General features: G+C 39.9%; 1 protein-coding gene across 3 annotated transcripts in view; it reads left to right on the top strand.

Moving 5' to 3' along the window:
* The window catches only part of hivep3a (HIVEP zinc finger 3a), a 52305-nt gene that overhangs the window by 17618 nt on the left and 15158 nt on the right, over window positions 1-19529 (top strand). For 2 of the 3 annotated variants that reach the window (XM_051872780.1, XM_051872778.1), the window contains 2 exons: window positions 10494-14669; window positions 17142-17281. In XM_051872780.1, coding sequence (XP_051728740.1) covers window positions 10887-14669; window positions 17142-17281 — 3923 coding nt within the window. In that variant the 5' untranslated portion in view covers window positions 10494-10886. Of the gene's footprint in view, window positions 1-7230; window positions 7470-10493; window positions 14670-17141; window positions 17282-19529 lie in introns of those variants that run through there. The other variant, XM_051872779.1, reaches the window with a different exon arrangement.

The raw sequence follows: 19529 nt of genomic DNA, 5'->3' as shown, positions 1-19529 counted from the left end.
TGGGACTTGTTTATAAAACATTCGTCACCGAAATTCCGGGAGCAAACAAACAAACAAACATATGTGCACAACTCCATTGCTGCCCCAGAAAAACAAACTGCATCCACTGTTCCCTCAACGCTGGGTTCTTTGGGGAGCTGAAAACCAAAACACACATCCCTCACAACCAAAAACACACTTCTTTTGTGAATTTGGCACAGAAATACTCCGTCACACATCCAACTCGTGTTTTGAAACTTTGGCCATGTTTAGCATGAGAATGCAACTCTTTAACCCTTAAATACATGAATGTTTCGCCAATCATTTTTACATATTCGGGTCTTTATCTAACACGGATGGATCTCTACCTGTCGCAATAATATAAAACTCCTCTGATATTAGAGTAACAATTACAGAAGAATAAAATAAAGCATATTTTGTTACCTTTTGGAGCTTGGAAGGGCTGAGTTTGAGCAGATGTTTTATGCCATCATCACTGTCCTCGTCAGAGCTCATTTCCCAGTACATTCAGCAAATGATCGTTTTAAGAATATGTTTGAGATTGCGAATATGAGCCAATTTGCGATCTCAAAAAACTATATCATTTTCAACATCTTCAAAATCAATATTTTGATCGCTGACAGCTTCACCAGATCCATCAAGTGACAGTCCAGTCATATTTAATTGCGTTCAGTACTTGCTCTGCAGTAAATCGCTGAGCCATTTCACGTTTTGCTGATCATACTTCCTATTCTTTCATTTTCTGACTGAATGAAACATCACTTCATCATTGTGTATCAGACATTGCCACCTTGTGGAATAAAGGTGAATTGCACTAATTCCGTCATGAAAGATTCAATTATTGTTGTGCAGAAAAAAATATACGTACACTGATACAGACCTCGGGTCGTTAGCGACCCTATAAAATTTTTACAAAAAATGAATGGGAAAACAGGCATTCTTTTATAATTTCATTATTTTTTTTCTTGTTATATTGTTTATAATGAATTGATTGAGGAATACTTAGAAGTTTGATGTCTAACTTTAAAAAATTAATGAGGAGGAGGTTAGTGAATGACATCCCGGGTCGATAAAGACCTGAGGTATGCATTTAAGGGTTAATAGTGTAAATAAGTCAGAATGCATGCTGGTGTGGTTGCCCCAAATGGCAAACGAAACGTCTCAGTCATAGTGCCTCGGGATAGTGCCTGCCCAACATATATGTGTATCTGCACAGACAGTTGTTGAGCGCAGGCTGAGTCCCAGTACATCCTTCCAAGGACTTGAGACCCTGGGGTTGAATCTGAATCCAGACTATAAAACCTGATGAATCTGTGTGGAGAGGACCATCCTGCCACAGAACAAACATCTTGTAAGAATGCACCACTAGCGAGAGCTTTGGAAGTGGAGTGGGCCCTAACTTATAGAAGTGAAGACATTCTGTGCACCTCAGAGGAGAGGGTGATCATCTCAGTGATCCATTGCCTGGTTACTGCGTTCCCTTTATTGCGGCCACCGAAGCAGACCAGAAGCTGAGAGGATTTACACCACTGGCCTAAACGGTGGCCATAAATCCTCAGAGCACGGACTATACATAACATGTACAGACTTTCTTGCATAGAAGGAACTTTTGTTATATAGTCTGGTCTGGGGAATAGCTCTGACATTACTTGGAGCAAAGTCTAAGCAGGAAGAGGCTACTGACAGGGCCTGCACATTTCCTACTCTCTTAAGTAAAGTCAATGTTAATAACAGAGCCACTTTTAAGTGTCAGCATTTTTTTTCAGAGACCGACTCCAAGGGCTCAAATGGGGCTTCTGCTAAAGCTCCCAGGACCAATGCTAGGTCCCAGAAGAGAACTCGCGACTGGCAGATAGGCCTCAGCCGTCTGGCACCGCACAATAACTGAGACAGCAGAGGATGTCTCCCAACAGAAGCTCTCTCTAAAGGTATGTGGCTAGCTGAAATAGCGGCCACATAGACCTTTAGTGTAGCAGGGGTCAAACCCATTGAAAGCCATTCTTGAAGCAATTACAGCATTTTAACCAACAGGGCACTTGACTGGGTTCAGATGGCGCTGCCATGATACAAAGAGTCGCCATTTTAGGGCATACAGCTTCCGGGTGGAAGAGGCTCTAGAACTCAGAACTGTCTCAACAATTCTATGAGCTGGTACCCCTCAGGGGCCAGACCCAAAGTTTCCAGATCTCCAGCTTGGGGTGGTAAATTGTCCCCTGCACTTGAGACAGAAGAACTCTCTGAACTGAGATCTCCCATGGAATGCCGTCTAGGAGAGATACCGGCTCTGAGAACCATACCATTAGGAGAAGGTAGACTCGATCCTGGTGAACCCCTGCTAGTACCCCTGGGAGAAGAGCTATTGGAGAAAAGGCGTACAGACGCAGCCTCAGCCACGTCTGTACCGTGGCATCCAGCCCCCAGAGGAGCTGGAGGTGTGAGGGTGAACCAGAAAGGACAGTGGAACATTTCCTCTGAGTCAAACCGGTCCACTTCTGGTCGGCAATACCTTCCATATCAACTCCACTACTTGTGGATGGAGTCACCCTTTTCATGGGCCTTGACAAGATATCTGCCCCCAAGTTTGCATGTCCTGGAATATAAACTGCTTTCAAAGACAGGAGCTTCTCTGTCCTCAAAGCAGGATCTGCTGTGCCCGCCTGAAAAGGGTCCGCGAATGCAGCCTGCCCTGGCAATTTATGTAAGAGACTACAGATGTGTTGTCTGTGCAGAGTAACACATGATAGCCCCTCAGGTGTGGAAGGAAGTGTTTCAATGCTAGAAACACTGCCCTCATCTTGAGGCAATTTATGTGTCACCAAAGACCACTGGCTGGGCGGCCATCGAGAGTTTGTCACTTTGGCTTTGAAAACACTTAATTCTAGAAGATCATCCCTCATCATAGATGTATCACACTAATTGTAATCATCGTTTTCTGATTGGTTCCTTGTTCATATTCTGTACATAGGCTAAATATTTGTAAATTATATTTACTTTTTTTGATGATATTAGGGGGTATTTTCACCTTTTGTGACGTCATAATTTCTAACCATATGAAAACGTGAAAGCACATGAAAGTGTGTTGTCCATTTACATCACTTAATTTTTCACTTGTCCTATTCATTGAAATTCTCAATATGAAAAATTGTAGCTGTTACCTACTCAAATCAACATCAAAATGTATGCAAAGTATTCAGAGATACAAAAATAATTTACGAGACATATAGACAAGCACCAGAACATCCTGAACCAGCATGGAAACTCATTCTGGTTTATATATTGGTCTTTTTAGCAGGGATATGTTTCAAGTTTGCCCTTTCTCATCCAGCAGTTTATTACCTTCAGTACTGCACAAAGTACTGCACACTGAGCTTCAGATTGCTTCAAAGCGTTTGAATGGAAAGAAACAGAAAACGGTGGTGATGTCAGATTTCCTGGTCCTATTTCAGCTGGAGCAGAAGACATTCTCCAGAGCCACTCTAACTGGACCCCCTTTTTTCCACCTGCGGCCTGATTCTTTCCATCTTGTGCAGATTCTGGGCTGATGGGAGCAGCTGAAAGCTCAATGAGAAAGTGTGCTTGAAGTGTGTCACCTCACTCTCTCCACACTAGAAAAAGAAAACACAAAGCAGCATTTCAAAAATAACCAGAAATGTTCGGTTCTGTCCGGAATGAATGAGGGAATCCTTATAAAAGATTCTATGTGCCAACAGACAATAGATTTGCATTATACTATGTTACCTTCGAGCCAGTGCTGTTGAAGACTGCATGAGAAATACAGCTTCTCCTATAATTTCATCAAAAATACAGCAATGACTAAAAATAATCTATAATAATTGTCACTCCTGAAGCATTTGAAATAATATATTTTAAAAGAATATACTACTGAATGTAATGCTAACTGAATGTTTCATGGTCATGTTTTAGTTTTATGTTTAGTTTTCTTTGTTCTGTTTCCTTTGGCTCTATGATCTGTTTAGTTTCTGTTCCCATGGTTGTTGATTTAATTATGCACCTGTCTCTAATTCTGTTAGTTATCTAGTCCTGTGTATTTAAGCCCTTATTTCCCTTGGTTCTGTGTTCAGTCTCGTTTATGTTTGTGTGGTTGTGTTATTATTATTACTCTGCAATCTCCAGCATTTTTCCTAGTTTAATTGTGAACAAAAGTTTACTGTGGTATTCTCCTTCATCGTGCTATAATTACTGCCAGTAACACGTGTTAAAAAAGACTGAACAATAGATCTCCGGCATTCACCATCTGTCCCGCTGAGGAGGACATCACCAGCCCCAGTCCAGAATAAAGAGCCCAATCAGCGGTTCACACTGCCCAGCAAGGACATACTGCCTGAGCCAGCCACAGACCCCTAGCCTGCACACACCACAGAGCCTGCTGAGCCTGAACAAATGCCAAAGGCCCTCTTCGTCCCAGACCCTGCTCACAAGATAGAGTCTGACCAGGTGTGAGAGTCTGTGCCAGTGGGTGTCCTTGTGGAGTACGGGGGGATGGAGTGGAACCCCACCCATACTCCTGCCAATGAGGGTGAGCTGTGTCTGGCTTCATGATTATTATGCGAGGAAGTGGAAGAAGATACTCCTTGTGGTCTCCCATCCCTGCTGAGCTCCAAGTCTTCTTCGTCTCCACTGGTCCTGTCCAGCTCATCACTCCGCCTCGGCCCGTTGACCAGTCAGCTCCACCTTGGCTCCTCCCTATCTTGGATCCACCTGGGAACCTCCAACTCTCCTGACTCACAGTTTTCTGTTTCTAGTATGTTTGGACCGCTGACTCTACCCTGGCTCCTCTAGCATGGGCCTTCGTCCTGGATATGCTCTGTGTTCCGGCCTGGTTCCTCCTACCTTCGTCTCCTTCCTGGCTCCTCCCGTAATCTTTGTCGCCCTGGTTTCTGCCGCTATAATCTCCGCTGTGGCATTTCCTTCTGCCAGCCCCTCCAAGGTCATGTCCCTCTCCAGCGCCATGTCCTCCACTGGAACCCCCTGCGGCTTGAGGATGTGCCTTCTGGAAGGGGGGACTAATGTCATGGTCATGTTCAGTTTTGTGGACTCTTATTTAGATATTCTGTTCTGTTTTCATTGGTTCCTGTTTCTTTAATCTGTTTAGTTTCTGTTTCCATGGTTGTAGATTTATGCACATGTCTCTGTTAGGTTAGTGCTGTTAATTATATATTCATGTGTATTAAAGCGCTTAGTTCCCTTGGTTCTATGTTCAGTCTAATTTGTTTCCTAGTTTTGTTTATGCGTGTTTCCTAGTTTAATTGTAAATAAAACATTTTCTGTGGTATTCTCCTTCATCATGCTATTTTTACAGCCACCGACACGAATTACAGAATGTATTTACAGTGGTGGTCAGAATTATTGCCACCCTTGGTAAATATGATAAAGATGACTATAAAAATGAATCTGCATTGTTTATCCATTTGATTTTTAATTCATAAAATTAGCAAAAATCTGACCTTTCATTGAATGAAAAGAATTGAAAGTGGGGGGAAAATCACATTATGAAATAAATGTTGGCCACAATTATTGGCACCCTTTTATTCATTACTTTTTGCAACCTCCTTTTGCCAAGATAACAGCTCTGAGTCTTCACCTATAATGTCTGATGAGTTTGGAGAACACCTGACAAGAGATCAGAGACCATTCCTTCATGCAGAATCTCTACAGATCCTTTAGATTCCCAGCTCCATGTTGGTGCTTCCTCTCTTCAGTTCACTCCACTCATTTTCTTTAGGGTTCAGGTCAGGGGACTGGGATGGCCATGGCAAAAGCTTCATTTTGTGCTCAGTGACACATTTTTGTGTTGGTTTTGATGTTTGTTTTGGATCATTGTCCTGATGGAAGATCCAACCACGGCCCATTATTGGAATTCTAGCAGAAGCGGTCAGGTTTTGATTTTTTATCTGTTGGTATTTGATAGAATCCATGATACCATGTATCTGAACAAGATGTCCCAGATCTCCAGCAGAATAATAGGCCCAGCAGTATATTTAACCGTGGGCATGGGGTACTTTTTATCCATGTGTGCACCAAACCCATCCGGTGGGTTTGCTGCCAAAAAGCTCTTTTTTTTAGTTTCATCTGGCCATAGAAGACGGTCCCATTTAAAGTTCCAGTCTTGTCTGACAACTGAATATGCTGGAGATTGTTTCTGGATGAGAGCAGAGGATTTTTCTTGAAACTCTCCCGAACAACTTGTGGGGATGTAGGTGCTGTTTGATAATTTTTTTTTAGGCTTTCTGAGACTCAAGACTCAACTAACTAATGTTGATATGCTATATTTTTACTATAAAACTCTTACGACAAACATGTCTTCTAATATCTTCAATTGATGCGTATACCGAGCTGCAGCGGACACATTTGTAAACGACTTTACTTGGACCCATTGTGCTAGCTAGTCTCTTTAATACCGCGTGGTTTATATACATGTTGCTGCTGATTGGGCTGACATTTTTGACACACCCACCAAACAAGAAAAAACTTATCTCGCACCGTTGCACACCATTTCCAGGAAACATGTCGTTCAACCCGGAAAACGTAGCAAAATGTTGCACAACGGTTTGAACTTGAACGTGCCCCAGGACTAACTAAAAACACAGGAACTGAAAATAGGCACAACAAAACAAAAGCATATCAAAATAAGAGTCCATGAAAACAGAGACAAGGTAATCAAGGTAAACATTTAGATCTTTTACTACACAAGATTAACAAACTGATTAAGAAATTATTTCTTGATGTTCTTGCTGAAGCATCATTATGGGTCCCAACTGGATGTCATGCTTCACTGGTAGGCTATAGAGAACAATTGATAACAAATATATGATTGTTTATTGGAAAACCTTGCCTTTTAATCTTTGTATTTTTGTGCACTGAAAGCCTTTAAAATTTAACAACACAATTATTAAGTCAGAGTGTGTGGTTAGTCAAAGTCTTTTTGCTAATCCATTCCATTTTATGCCTATTCAGCTCATTACACTGAATTGTATAATGCAGTGTATGTCTGAGTGAAAACAAAATGTTCAGTGATAAAATAATGTAGATTGAGACTTGACTTTGTGCATGTTCTGCCGGGAATTGGCTGGATTGCGAAAAGCGGGAAGTACATTCTAGGATGAAGCCAGTCCTGATTGCAAGACCAGGTGATATGTTAAGAAAGTAAACCCAAAACACCACGTCCCTGAAAATATATGACACATTTTGGCATTGATAAGTAACATCTGTGCCTCCCCACTCATAAAAAAATCTTTACTGTCTATCCACCGTACATGAAGCATAATCTCACCTCCCCTTTGCCTTACAGTTACCGTGCTAGACTACGGCAGCTCATTCATACATTCAGCCTCTCTCTCTCACTGTCTCTCTTGCTATGACTCACTCGCTCTCAGCCTTGCAGACTTCACTCAAAGCCTGACTGCTCTCACATATTAGCAGGGCTGAAGAGGAGACCTGCAGCTTTCCAGGTAAAAAAAAACAAAACAAGAAAAAACAATGATGATTACTAGTCTAATCTGCTTGATTACTAGATTACACACACATCCATTTCTGCAGAGCTCACATTTACAGGATCTTGATGCTGCTTATCTTAATGGGCTCTCGGCTATCTGTATGGTTCGTATTATGTGTTATGCTGAATTGTAGGAGTTATATATGTCTGGTCGTACAGTATGTACCAACTGACGTTGAGTCTGGGAGGCTGTGTGCTGCCTGTAGTGTACTGTGCGTGTGTGTGTGTTTCAAATGGCTGCCAGTACAGAAGGCAAGCAAAGAGAGAATGAATGGACTGACTGTACTGCGTATGTGTCCTCCTCTACGCTGCTGCTGTATGAATGAGACTCGGGGCGGATGGATGCCGGGGGTGGCCCATGGATTTTTCACTGGAGGGAGGGGAAATTTAAATCCCGGGAGATGGACGTTGAACGGTTTAGATGAAGTCACTGGGATTGGGTTGATGGTTTGCTAATGTGATAAGCGTAAGGTGTACGGAAGAGACTGGGAAGAATAGATGAATAGGAAAGGCAAAAGATTGCTTATCTGGAATGCCTGACACAGGTGTTTAGTGCATCAACAGATGCAGAATGACTGCAGAGCATAGATTCTTTGTGTAGTTTATCTCTGTCTGCATGAGTAATATTTATGTAATGTGAAGTTATACAGAGAGATTTCATTATGAGCTTGCAATAACTGCAGACAGAACAATTGTTGATATGAAAATATGCTTTTTTATCTGTCTTGATCTTTTCAATTTATAGTGACAGTGTATGTGAGCGTTTTTTTAATGCTTTATTTATTATGAGCCACAATAGTGCAGATAATTTGTATTTAATTAAAAAAAAACCTAATTATTTTTATTTATGTATTTATTTATTTGCATTTACCTTTTAAAATTGAATTGGAAATTTGTTTTGTTAAATTTTTTAAAGAAAACAATGAAAATAAGTACTTGATTCTGAAATTGTTTTTCCTTGTCCATCACCTCCTGTCTAGAGAGATTTTTGGAGAGAAGGGGGGCACCTTGGCTTGTCAGGCGCTCACTCTGTAGTCAGGGAGGATGCTGGGAGATAAATTTAGCCCTCCAGCTTTGCTTCCATCTGCCATTGCATGGTTTAGGGCCGTTGCTATAGGAACCACCATGGGTGCCCATTAGTGAGCGAAAGGGAAAATTGGCAAGGGTTCTTAAACGTATTTAAACAACATATTTTAGATTTGGTTAAGTACAGTGTAAAGCTTCTGTTTTGTGTGTTTGTGGTTTTAACAGAGTGGACGGAGCTTTATTCCCAGTTTCTAACCATCTGAGTCTGGCAGGGTTACACTGTGGTTTGGTAAGACTCGTAACTGACCTTGTTATAAAATATTTTAAAATGCTCACAGGTGCCCAGTGACCATACACAGTGCAGCTGGATGATTCTCTTTGTCACATATTGAATGTTTTCATGTTCTCATGATTTCAGTACAATCATTGCCCTTGGTCATTCCTTTTGCTGGCACAATCCTTTTACATATACGTTTTGTCTGTGGTCTAGGAGAACATCATGTTTTGAGCTGATTACCTACAGAGATTTTATGAGTTCACCCCAAAAGACTTCCTTGTGTGTTTCAAGTTAAATTCTAATTCTGTCTCTTAATCAAAAACATGTTTGGAAAAACAGCTCAGAGAAGACAGATCAGTCTCTCTGTAGAAGTAATATGTGTAGTTTGAATACAGAATTGTGGAACAGTTATAGAACTGTGTTTGAGCTAAAATGAGTCATTATGATATGCCACTGCAGTCTGTGATTCAAGGTCGCCAGTGTTTTTGAGTGGGAGGACAGAACAGGTGGTTCTAGAGAGATGAATGCTTGCTTGACTCACATCCAAGTCCAGACAACCACCATGTTTTAGGCCTCCTACACTATCCGTCCGACCTACATATACTCATCAAACCTAACAAACCATGAGCCGCAGAATGACATGTGAATACAACCCAGTCAGTTTTTATAGAGGTTTAGATCTTATTGTTTCACGTTTTTAAAGTCTTCAAATCACAGAGCCCTTTTGCTAACACAACGGTTTAGTATCTAAATTCTACCAGTTAATTTTCCATTAATAAATTATTTTGGATAATTGAATATGATTATCATCAGTCAGATCCTCTACTCCCAATATGTATACACAATACAGCATTCTTAAATCATACACTCATCAATATGTTCTGTTTTTACTGTAACTGGAAGTCTGTGATCACTTAGAGTTGGATTCATATAAGCATTGTGCAGGAATGTATAGTTGGCAGGGATTTTGATATACCAGCAGGATCTCCTGTGATTCCACACCTAACCGCCCCCTAAAGCAAAGCGTGGGTGCCAATACCAGCTGGTCAGTGAGTGGGATGCCTAATTCCTTATTGTGTTCTAGTGAAAGCAGTGTCAGAGTCAGTGAGTTCAGTCTTAAATTGTGCTTTTGTTAAGAATACCAAAAAACCTGTAGTCTTCACTCTTTGTTGCATGCTACTTAGACATTTTTTTTCTTTTTTTTTATATGCACATTCATATACACAGACACTTTAGTGTTACTTTTAGTCCAGTTAGACAGTTTTTTTTTAAAAGTCAACTTATGTGTAACAGTCAGTGTGAAAAACTGTATGTTAATAGCAGGAAGAAGCTTAGCTACGATCCCATTAGATGTAGTTCATTAAGTGATTTAGTGATATCAGAAGTTTTGGTACTTTGGTACCAAGCCGACTAAAAAAAGTCTTTCTGTAGTATTGGAAATACCAAGTACAAACTTCAATATCTAGATATCAGATCTTCAATCTGTCTGACTGACAGGCAACTGCTTTCAAATGCTCACATATTTATTTTGTGTGTGTGCTCCGTGTGGACCACAGACCAGAGGCTTTGAGCATTGCCACACACATGAATATAGGGTGTGTTGTATGATATTTTATCAGCAATTATAATGTAGAATTGACAGTCTGACTAATTCTGTTGCCTTCTGGTATTTCCCAGAATTTCAGTCTCTGAAGTGGATCATCACCTGAACCAGACAGAACATAAAGCATCTGCAGAACACAGGGACTTGAGAACCAGACAGAGCACTCGTGGAAAAAAAAAAAAAAACATAGCTGACATGGATTTCCAAGGACAAGAAAGGACAAGAAACAGAAGAGGCAGAATTATCTGTAACTGAAAAAAGTTGTAGTGGTATTTCATAAAATTCATTTGGAGAAGCTCTTCTCACATCAAGCAATAATGTATACAGAATGCTCCAGTTGTGACAAATATGCACAATCTATGCATATGTTGAATGAAACAAAGTATTAAGCGATGCTCTGAATTAATTCAATTAATTGGTCATTCATAGTCTGAAATAAACAGTACTTCAGGCTTTCATCCCATTTTATGGAGGCCTTGCATAGCCAGTTGACCACAGGGGAGCAATCTGGAGGTTCAGAAAATCAGAATGAGACTCCAGTGGACAGCCCCCAGCCACATTCAGTCCCACAGTATCATGAACAGAACAAGGTTGTCACCCAGCAGCATCATGCACAACAGCAAAAACGTATTAATATTGAGAGAAAGCGCCTCAGATTACAGAAGAAAACTGCTCAGGAGACAGACACTGTTGAAGAGGGAAAGCCACCGAGGGCATCTGGTGGTTCTGAATATCTTGATGATAACATGAGGCAGCCTAGTGAAATGCCATCTGGAGCTTCATCCTCAGCAGTATCAGCTATACCATCTTGTTCCATGGATGAAGCCCTGGAAGGTACACCTCGACAAAAACGTGAGCGTAAACCTCAAAAGCCTGGAAAGTATGTGTGCTCATACTGTGGTCGTGCTTGTGCCAAGCCCAGTGTGCTTCAGAAACACATTCGTTCCCACACTGGAGAGAGACCTTACCCTTGTGCACCTTGTGGGTTCTCCTTCAAGACTAAAAGTAACCTGTACAAACACAGAAAGTCGCATACTCACAGGGTGAAAGCTGGTCTGACTGCAGACAGGGAGGGACCAAGTATAAGTTGTTCAGAGGAGCCACTTACAGAATCAGATGAAGAAAGCCAACCATCTTCCTTTTTAGAAAAACAAAGGATATCCATTCAAAAGCAAAATACCACAGACAAGTGCTCTGAGGGACAGTTACAAGGTACAGAGGATTCCCATGCAGTTAAAAAGAGACTTGCAATGAGACTTAGCAGAGGAAGACGTACACCCATTGGATCATCTGATGAAACATCCTCTTCATTTGGTCTAAGTAGCAAAGGTAGCACAGAGTCAGGATATTTCTCTCGATCTGAGAGCACAGAAGTCTCTCAAGATAGTCCACCAAACACAAGTGCCAAAAGCTATGCAGAGGTCATCCTTGGAAAGTTTGGTCGCCTTGGTCAATTACAAAGGACTGCTCATCAGCAACATGCCCATCCTGCTGGACAAGAAAGTAAAAGAATTCCATTCTCTGTGCCTAAAAAGCAAGTCATTGACCACATAACTAAACTCATCACCATCAATGAGGCTGTGGTAGACACCAGTAAGATTGACAGTGTCAAACCAAGAAGGTTCTCACTCTCTAGGAGAAGCAGCACAGAACTGAAGCCAGCCTCTTCTAAAGAGCCTTTTATTCACAGTCCAAAAGAAATAGATGTGAGTACAAAGAGCAGTGGTTCGATTACTCTTGGTGTACCTTGTGAGAAATTTCAGCACCATTCTCTCAGTATGCAACAAGCTGACCCAACATCAACTGCTCCTCTTCTGAGAAGTCACTCCATGCCCTCAGATCCAAGTGTTAGTGATGTGTCTGAAACTTCTCGTAGCCTTCGCCTTAGCCAATCCTTTGATGACCAGCAACCAGTTCAGAATCGGCGTCATGGTATGCTAAGACGACAGCCTGCCATTGAATTGCCCATCGGTGCTGAAATTACCATAGACGAGCAACCCTGTTCCAGCTCATCATCTCATCCCTCAGTTCCTACAGTGCCTGATCCCAGCCAGAAACAAGAGTCACTTGAGTGTGATGCATGTGGTATAGCTTTTAATGACTGGGAGAGATATCAAACACACAAACAAACCTACTGCACCGTTCATATTTCTCAACAAACTGAAATTCCAGTCTATCAAGTGGAAGAACACACAAGAACATTCACAACTCGTCCTGGTGCTTTTGCATTTAGAAAAAGAAGAAAAGAAGAGAGTATCGAACTTGATGATCCTTCTTTACCCTCGGTTTCTTATATATCACTCAAAGGATATACACCATCTTGTGAACAGCCTATTAAAGGGACAATTGAATTAGGTCAAGAACATGGCACAGAATGTGCTTTGAAAGGAATATCTGTCATACAGCATACTAGTTCATTTGAGAAACATGATAGTACTTTAAAAACCTCTGGACCAGATGAGGTCTCTCACTCTCATGATGTCTCCCATTGTTCTCCTTGCTCACAATCAAAGGAGCAGACAAGTAAACCATACTTCCGTAAACTTGTACGGCAACACAATGTCCAAGTGCCAGAGATTCTGGTCACTGAAGATTCAAACACCAACACCATGGCAGTATCACCCCCTCCAACTGTCCCTAAAATCAAGGATACTGAAAAAGTCAGTGAGTTCCAATGGCCCCAAAGAAGTCCGACTTTGGCCCAACTTCCAATTGAAAAGTTACCACCTAAAAAGAAACGTCTCCGCCTTGCAGAAGCTGCCCAGTCATCAGGGGACTCAAGCTTTGAATCGATGTCCCTGCCTCACAGTCCAAGTCAAGACAGTTGTGTGTCTCACACCTCCAGTCGATCAACTTCATTTGAAGAGGCTTGCAAAGCTGATGCAGATATGATGCCAACTAGAAGATCAAGAGCCAGTCATACTTTGACAATTCCCACAAATTCTCACCGAGAAATGAGGCGCTCTGCATCTGAGCAGGCACCCCATGTTCCTCAACATGTTAACCTTATTAAGGAAACTCGCAGTAAGTCATTTGACTACAGCAGTTTGTCTCCAGATCGGACCCCTGCAGGATGGAGGGAAAGGCGGAAATGCCTTCTAATGAGGCATAGTGCAGTGAGGGAACCTGAGGAAGAAGATCAATCTTCTAAAGTCTTCAAGACCAGTTCTCCAACTCAGAGGACTAGCACATCACCTAGCCATAGCCCAGGCATCTCCTACAGTACAACCACCACCCATCTTCTGTCTTTAAGCAATACCGTACACTCATTTAGTGAGAAGCAGATCATGCAATCACAGGATGTTTTATCAGAGAATACCCAGCAGAATGCATTGCAGTTGACCACATTGATTTATACTGAACAGCCCACAACAATGGGAAGTCTGGTTTGTCCATCAGGTGCTGCCAGAGCTCATTATTCTTCAATGTCGACAGGACTCAAACTTGAAATTCCAATGGATAATGACTTAGTGAATTCTGATACAAGGGTGAACCAACCATACCTCACTAATTATCACCACCATCAGAATCTCGGTTTTGACGTTACTTCAAACACAGAACTACTGACACCATTACCAGCCCAGAGAATTCCAGTCCGTCTTAATTCACACCTTCCACACCATGCAGGCCCCATTTATACTACAGTTTCACAAACATTTGCCTCAAGGCATCAGGAACCTTGCTGCTCTGGAGTCAGTTCAGTTGCAGTGGCCCCAAAGTTTGAAATTATGGACCAACAACCAATATCTGATGGATCCAAATCAGTAAGTGCTGGAGCAACTAAACGCGTGCTATCCCCCACAAGCAGTGAAGAGCTCAGCCCAGAAAGTGAGCAACAGCAAAAACGAGTGAAAGAGGAGGAGAACCAGGGAAATGAAAGGGGAAATGATGAAGTTTTGATTAAATGCAAGAAGGATGAAAGACTGGGTGAGCAAAGTGTCATCTTCCCAACAGAACACAAAGAACCACCATTTCTGACTCTTAACACTAACCTTACTTTTAGCTGGTGCTATCTAAACTACACAAAGCCCAATCCATCCATACAGAGTGAACAACAAAACTCAGTCTATTCTTCATGGTGTACAAGTACCCGCAATCCATACCCTCCTGGCCTGACAAGCAAGGAAATGCTAGCCCTGTTGCACTGCAGGCAGAGACAAACACCACTCATCTACACCATGGCAGCCATTTCACCCTCTCTGGACAGGAAACAAGAGACGCCTGAATCCCAAAAGCCTAACGTGACTGAGGTAAATGTAACAACTTTTGCATTTATCAAGTCATTTATTTCTGCCCTGTTTGGAAATTCAGCTTACAGTTTTTTTGTTTTTTTCAACTGCTTACACACATTTTTAAAACTTTGCCTCTGTTTTTCAAAGCTTTACACACAAATCCAGGAATTGCACACACAAAATGCTAAATGCCTCACATCTCTTGCAAAATGAAGCACTGCATTCAAAATATCACAAACACATCTCAAAAGCAAACATTTTTCTTACGTTGCAAACACCTTTGCCATAATATTCTGTTTTCGGATATATCATATACACACAGTTATTCAAAACCTAAAGCTCTTCTTTCATGAGCTCCTATGTACATTTCTGTACAAGATTGAAAGTAATTGGCAGAGAAATGTTGAAAAATTCACGGTAAACACGAAAGCAAGATTGAAACCAAACTATTTATTTTTACTGTAAACATTTGTGGTTGTAAATACAGTATGAAAGAAAATAAATACGTCAACCATGTGTAGTTGGACAGAAACAATGGTTGTGTTTGAAAAAGGAAATCAAGATACTTCCTGTTAGATTTTGTGTTACATAGAGAATTGTGTGTTGTGTTTTGCAAAAAGTGTTTTACGAAATTGAAAACTGAGTCGAAGGCCGAGAATTAGTGTATGGTTTTGAAGATTTGGTGTGTGATTCTGGTGTTTGAGTGTCAGGTTTCAGAAATTGTATGAAAAGTAAGGATTTTGTGTGTAAGCAGTTGAAAAAAAATGTAAATACATCAACCATGTGTAGTTGGACAGAAACAATGGTTGTGTTTTAAAAAGGAAATCAAGATACTTCCTGTTAGATTTGTGTGTGCTACATAGAGAATTGTGTGTTGTGTTTTGCAAAAAGTGTTTTATGAAATTGAAAGCTGAGTTGAAGGCTGAGAATTTGTGTATTGTTTTGCAGATTTGGTGTGTGGTTCTGGTGTTTGAGTGTCAGGTTTCAGAAATTGTTTTTTTTTGTGTGTGTGTGTGTGTGTGTGTGTGTGTGTGTGTGTGTGTGTGTGTAAAAAAAACTGTAAGTTTGTAGCTGTGTTTTGGAACATGGTAGCTGGTTTCTAGCTGCTCCAAGCTGGTCATTAGTTGGTTAACCAGCTACCATGTTCAGCTTGACCACTTAAGGCTGAATTTTTCAGTAGGGATAATAACTGATATGCTAGCTGACATTGGGGGATTATGATTTTTGCTCAGTATTTTAAAAGGCATATGAGGGTTTAAGTAATACAAAAGGTAAGTGACTTACAAATCTCACAATTAGCTTCACAGTCCCCACACTTTTTTTTTAAGCCATTAAACTTAATCTTCACAAGACAACATAAAAGTAAACGGTAACACTTTATAATACTGATCCTTCATTAATGAATAACTACACAGGAACAAATGAGTAATGCATTATTAACACTCTAGTAACTACTATTAACTAACAAGAAACTCTGATTAATGAATTAGTGAGTAATAGTGCTCAGTTGAAGGTGGTAGTTTACTATAGCTACTATTATTTTCATACATCCCAGAGAACTACTAAGAACTACTATATACAGGTTCATAATTAATGTGAATAATGCATAATGTATAATTAATTCTAAACTGAAGATCATGGTAACCCGCTAGTAATGACTGAAATATTACCAAATCCTTCAGAAGGAATTACTAATTATTTGGATCAGTATTCTAAAGTGAGAAACATGATAACTCTCTTGTAAATACTGAAGTCATTGTAAACTTTTGAGGTTTTTTAAAGTATTGGACAGTAATAACTCAAGAGTTACTATAGAATTCTAAAGGAACTACTAATTATTTGGACAGTATTCTAAAGTGAAGATCATGGTAACCCACTAGTAATTTCTTAAGTGTTACCAAATACATCAGAAGGAATTACTGTACAAAACCGTACAAAAATGTACAAAAACCTCAAAAGTTTACAATGACTTCAGTAGTTACTAGAGAGTTATCATGTTTTTCACTTTAGAATACTGATTAATTAGTAATTCCTTCTGAAGGATTTGGTAATACTTCAGTCATTACTAGTGGGTTACCATGACCTTTACTTTAGAATTAATTATACATTATGCATCATTAATGTTAATTATGAACCTGTATATAGTAGTTCTTAGTAGTTCTCTGGGAGGTATGAAAAAAATTGTAGTTACTGATTAGCTAATAGTGAACTACCACATTCAACTGAGCACTATTACTTACTAATTCATTAATCAGAGTTTCTTGTTAGTTAATAGTAGTTACTAGAGTGTTAATAATGCATTACTTATTTGTTCCTGTGTAGTTATTCATTAATGAAGGATCAGTATTCTAAAGTGTTACCAAGTAAACTTGTAAATTTTACTTATAAGAAATAAAATTAAAATGTTGAATGAGACTTCCCCCCCATCTCTGTCTCCCTGGGCACCCGGAATAGGGTTGGTGAACTTGCCCGTGTCTCTCTCGAGTGTAGGTACATGCCGCTCATCCCACAGAACCGAAAGAAGCCCAGCAAGCTGAGTTGACAGATGTAGAAAAGAAAACAGAGGAGGAGAAGGACGACCAACTATCTACCTCCAAGTACAGCTCACGGGTACAGATTTGTGAGGGAGGGTAAGTCATTATAATTCACAACACTTGTACAAATGCAACAAAAAGAAAGTATAAAAGCGTAATGAATGTATATTTGCAGTATATCTTTGTTACATTGTTTGCAAGGCAGCACTGTATAGAAATAGATTTTTGGTTGCTTTTCTTCATAATTTTCTGTAAGCTTAAACCTCCATTTAACTTTGTTTTGTAGATTCTTTTATTCTTAGGTGTACTGTCTATGTGCTGTATATTTTACTTTTGTAAGCATTATACTTGTAAAATGTAAAATGTAAAAAGTTAATATAAATTGATTTACCTCATTAGCATTTGGCTATTCAGAATGAAACCCAAAGTGATAATGTCATGGTAATATTTGCATACTTATTTGTGATTCATCTTCTATTTTGCATTTATTTGCATACTGAATTGTAATCTGTCTTTTTTTCTTGCATTTCTGTTTGGCATTTTCTTTCTTGCATTTATTTAGCCATCTATATCTGTCTTTACACTCCAAAGATGGTGTCATGTTAGGTGTTAATTCTTGTACACAGCTGTAAGAAAACCAGATGTGTGTGAGCGTCGTGAAAAAAGCAAGGGTGGCTCTGGTATACCATTTAATTTAGAACAAAAAACTAACATAACATTTATTTAGCTGCCTTGCAAGCACTGTTTTCTTTTTTTTAAATGCAAATCCAGTTTTTAATACTGACATACAACAGCTATGAATGTCCTCTTCTCCACACCCATCTGAAAGCTAGAATCTTTGTAGTTCCTGCACTGTGCACCCTGCTCATACTGTATGTGTGGTGGCTTTCTGTCACTAGTTTGTCAGTATTTTGAGCAGTGTTGTTCTTGCCCCGCTGCAGGAGATCGGTTGGCTGTCAGAGCCAACACGGACCGTCTGTTACACAGCCCGAGCCAGGAAACTACCTAGCCTGGCGGTCACTTCCTGTGGAACCCCACAGAGTCCCATTTACACCATACTGCATCAATGATTTTGGTCATTGAGCTGAAGGCATATGGAGATGGCCAAGAGGCAGTAGACTCACATTTTGAGGTGTTTTCAGATGAATGAAAAACCAACATCTAGGAGATTTAAGGAAGTGGTTTTCAGCTGGATTTGATTTAATACCCAAATTATCCAAATTATAAGTGGCAACCATACACAGTACCAAAATTGTTTGTTGTATAAAAGTAAAAAATATATTTATTGAAAACTGCATAGGCCCAAGAAAATGCACAATTGACACATGAACAGCTGAATAGGAAATTTATGTCACAAATTTTGGTCACATCATATGCATTTGCAGGTCAGAGTTTACCCCAAAATTTTGTTTTTGTTGTTTGCAGCAGACTGCAAAACGTCTTTGCATTAGGTTGTGTATACAGTCTCCCATGTTATGCTTATGAATGAAAGACAAGGGAAAGGTAAAGTCTTGTGTGGCTGGCACTTGAATCATTTTAAGCCTTGCTGCAATCGAACCCATATTTGATGTATCATTTGGGCGCAGTTTGATTGGATGCAACAAAAGATATGTATAGTGTTTTTGGTAACACTTCATTTTAGGGTCTTTTAACTAGTTGCTTATTAGCATACATATTACTAGAATATTGGCTATTTATTAGTACTTAATAAGCACATATTAATGCCTTATTCTGCATGACCTTATTCTACATTCTTAATCCTACCCAATACCTAAACTTAACAACTACCTTACTAACTATTAATAAGCAGGAAATTAGGAGTTTATTGAGGGAAAAAGTCATAGTTAATAGTTTATATGTGTTCCCTATACTAAAGTGTTACTGTGTTTTTTCCAACCAATTAATAAGTCTATTAATTTTTTCTCTTTTACTATGCACATAGTAATTATATAGTAGTTATTTTTTTATTATTTGCATTTTGCATTTCTCAATCCTGTCAAAACCTGTGACCTGTGGCCAATTTTGGGGTATCGACCAACCAGTTGAAAACCACTAGTGTAAAGCCCAAAGTATACTTCCGTTTTAATTCGAGCACTTACAGGGTTAGTTCACCAAAAAATTAAAATTCTGTCATTAATTACTCACCCTCGTGTCGTTTCACACCTGTAAGACCTTCGTTCATCTTCGGAACACAAATTAAGATATTTTTGATAAAATCCGTTGGCTCAGTGAGGCCTCCATTGACAGCAAGTTAATTTACACTTCCAAACGCCCAGAAAGGTAATAAAGATTAATTTAAAACAGTTCATGTGACTACATTGGTTCAACTTTAATGTTATGAAGT

This window comes from Ctenopharyngodon idella, chromosome 19 (assembly GCF_019924925.1).
Source record: "Ctenopharyngodon idella isolate HZGC_01 chromosome 19, HZGC01, whole genome shotgun sequence".
NCBI lineage: Eukaryota > Metazoa > Chordata > Actinopteri > Cypriniformes > Xenocyprididae > Ctenopharyngodon > Ctenopharyngodon idella.
The sequence above is the reverse complement of the archived record's forward strand: the minus strand, read 5'-3'. Positions and strand labels throughout refer to the sequence as shown.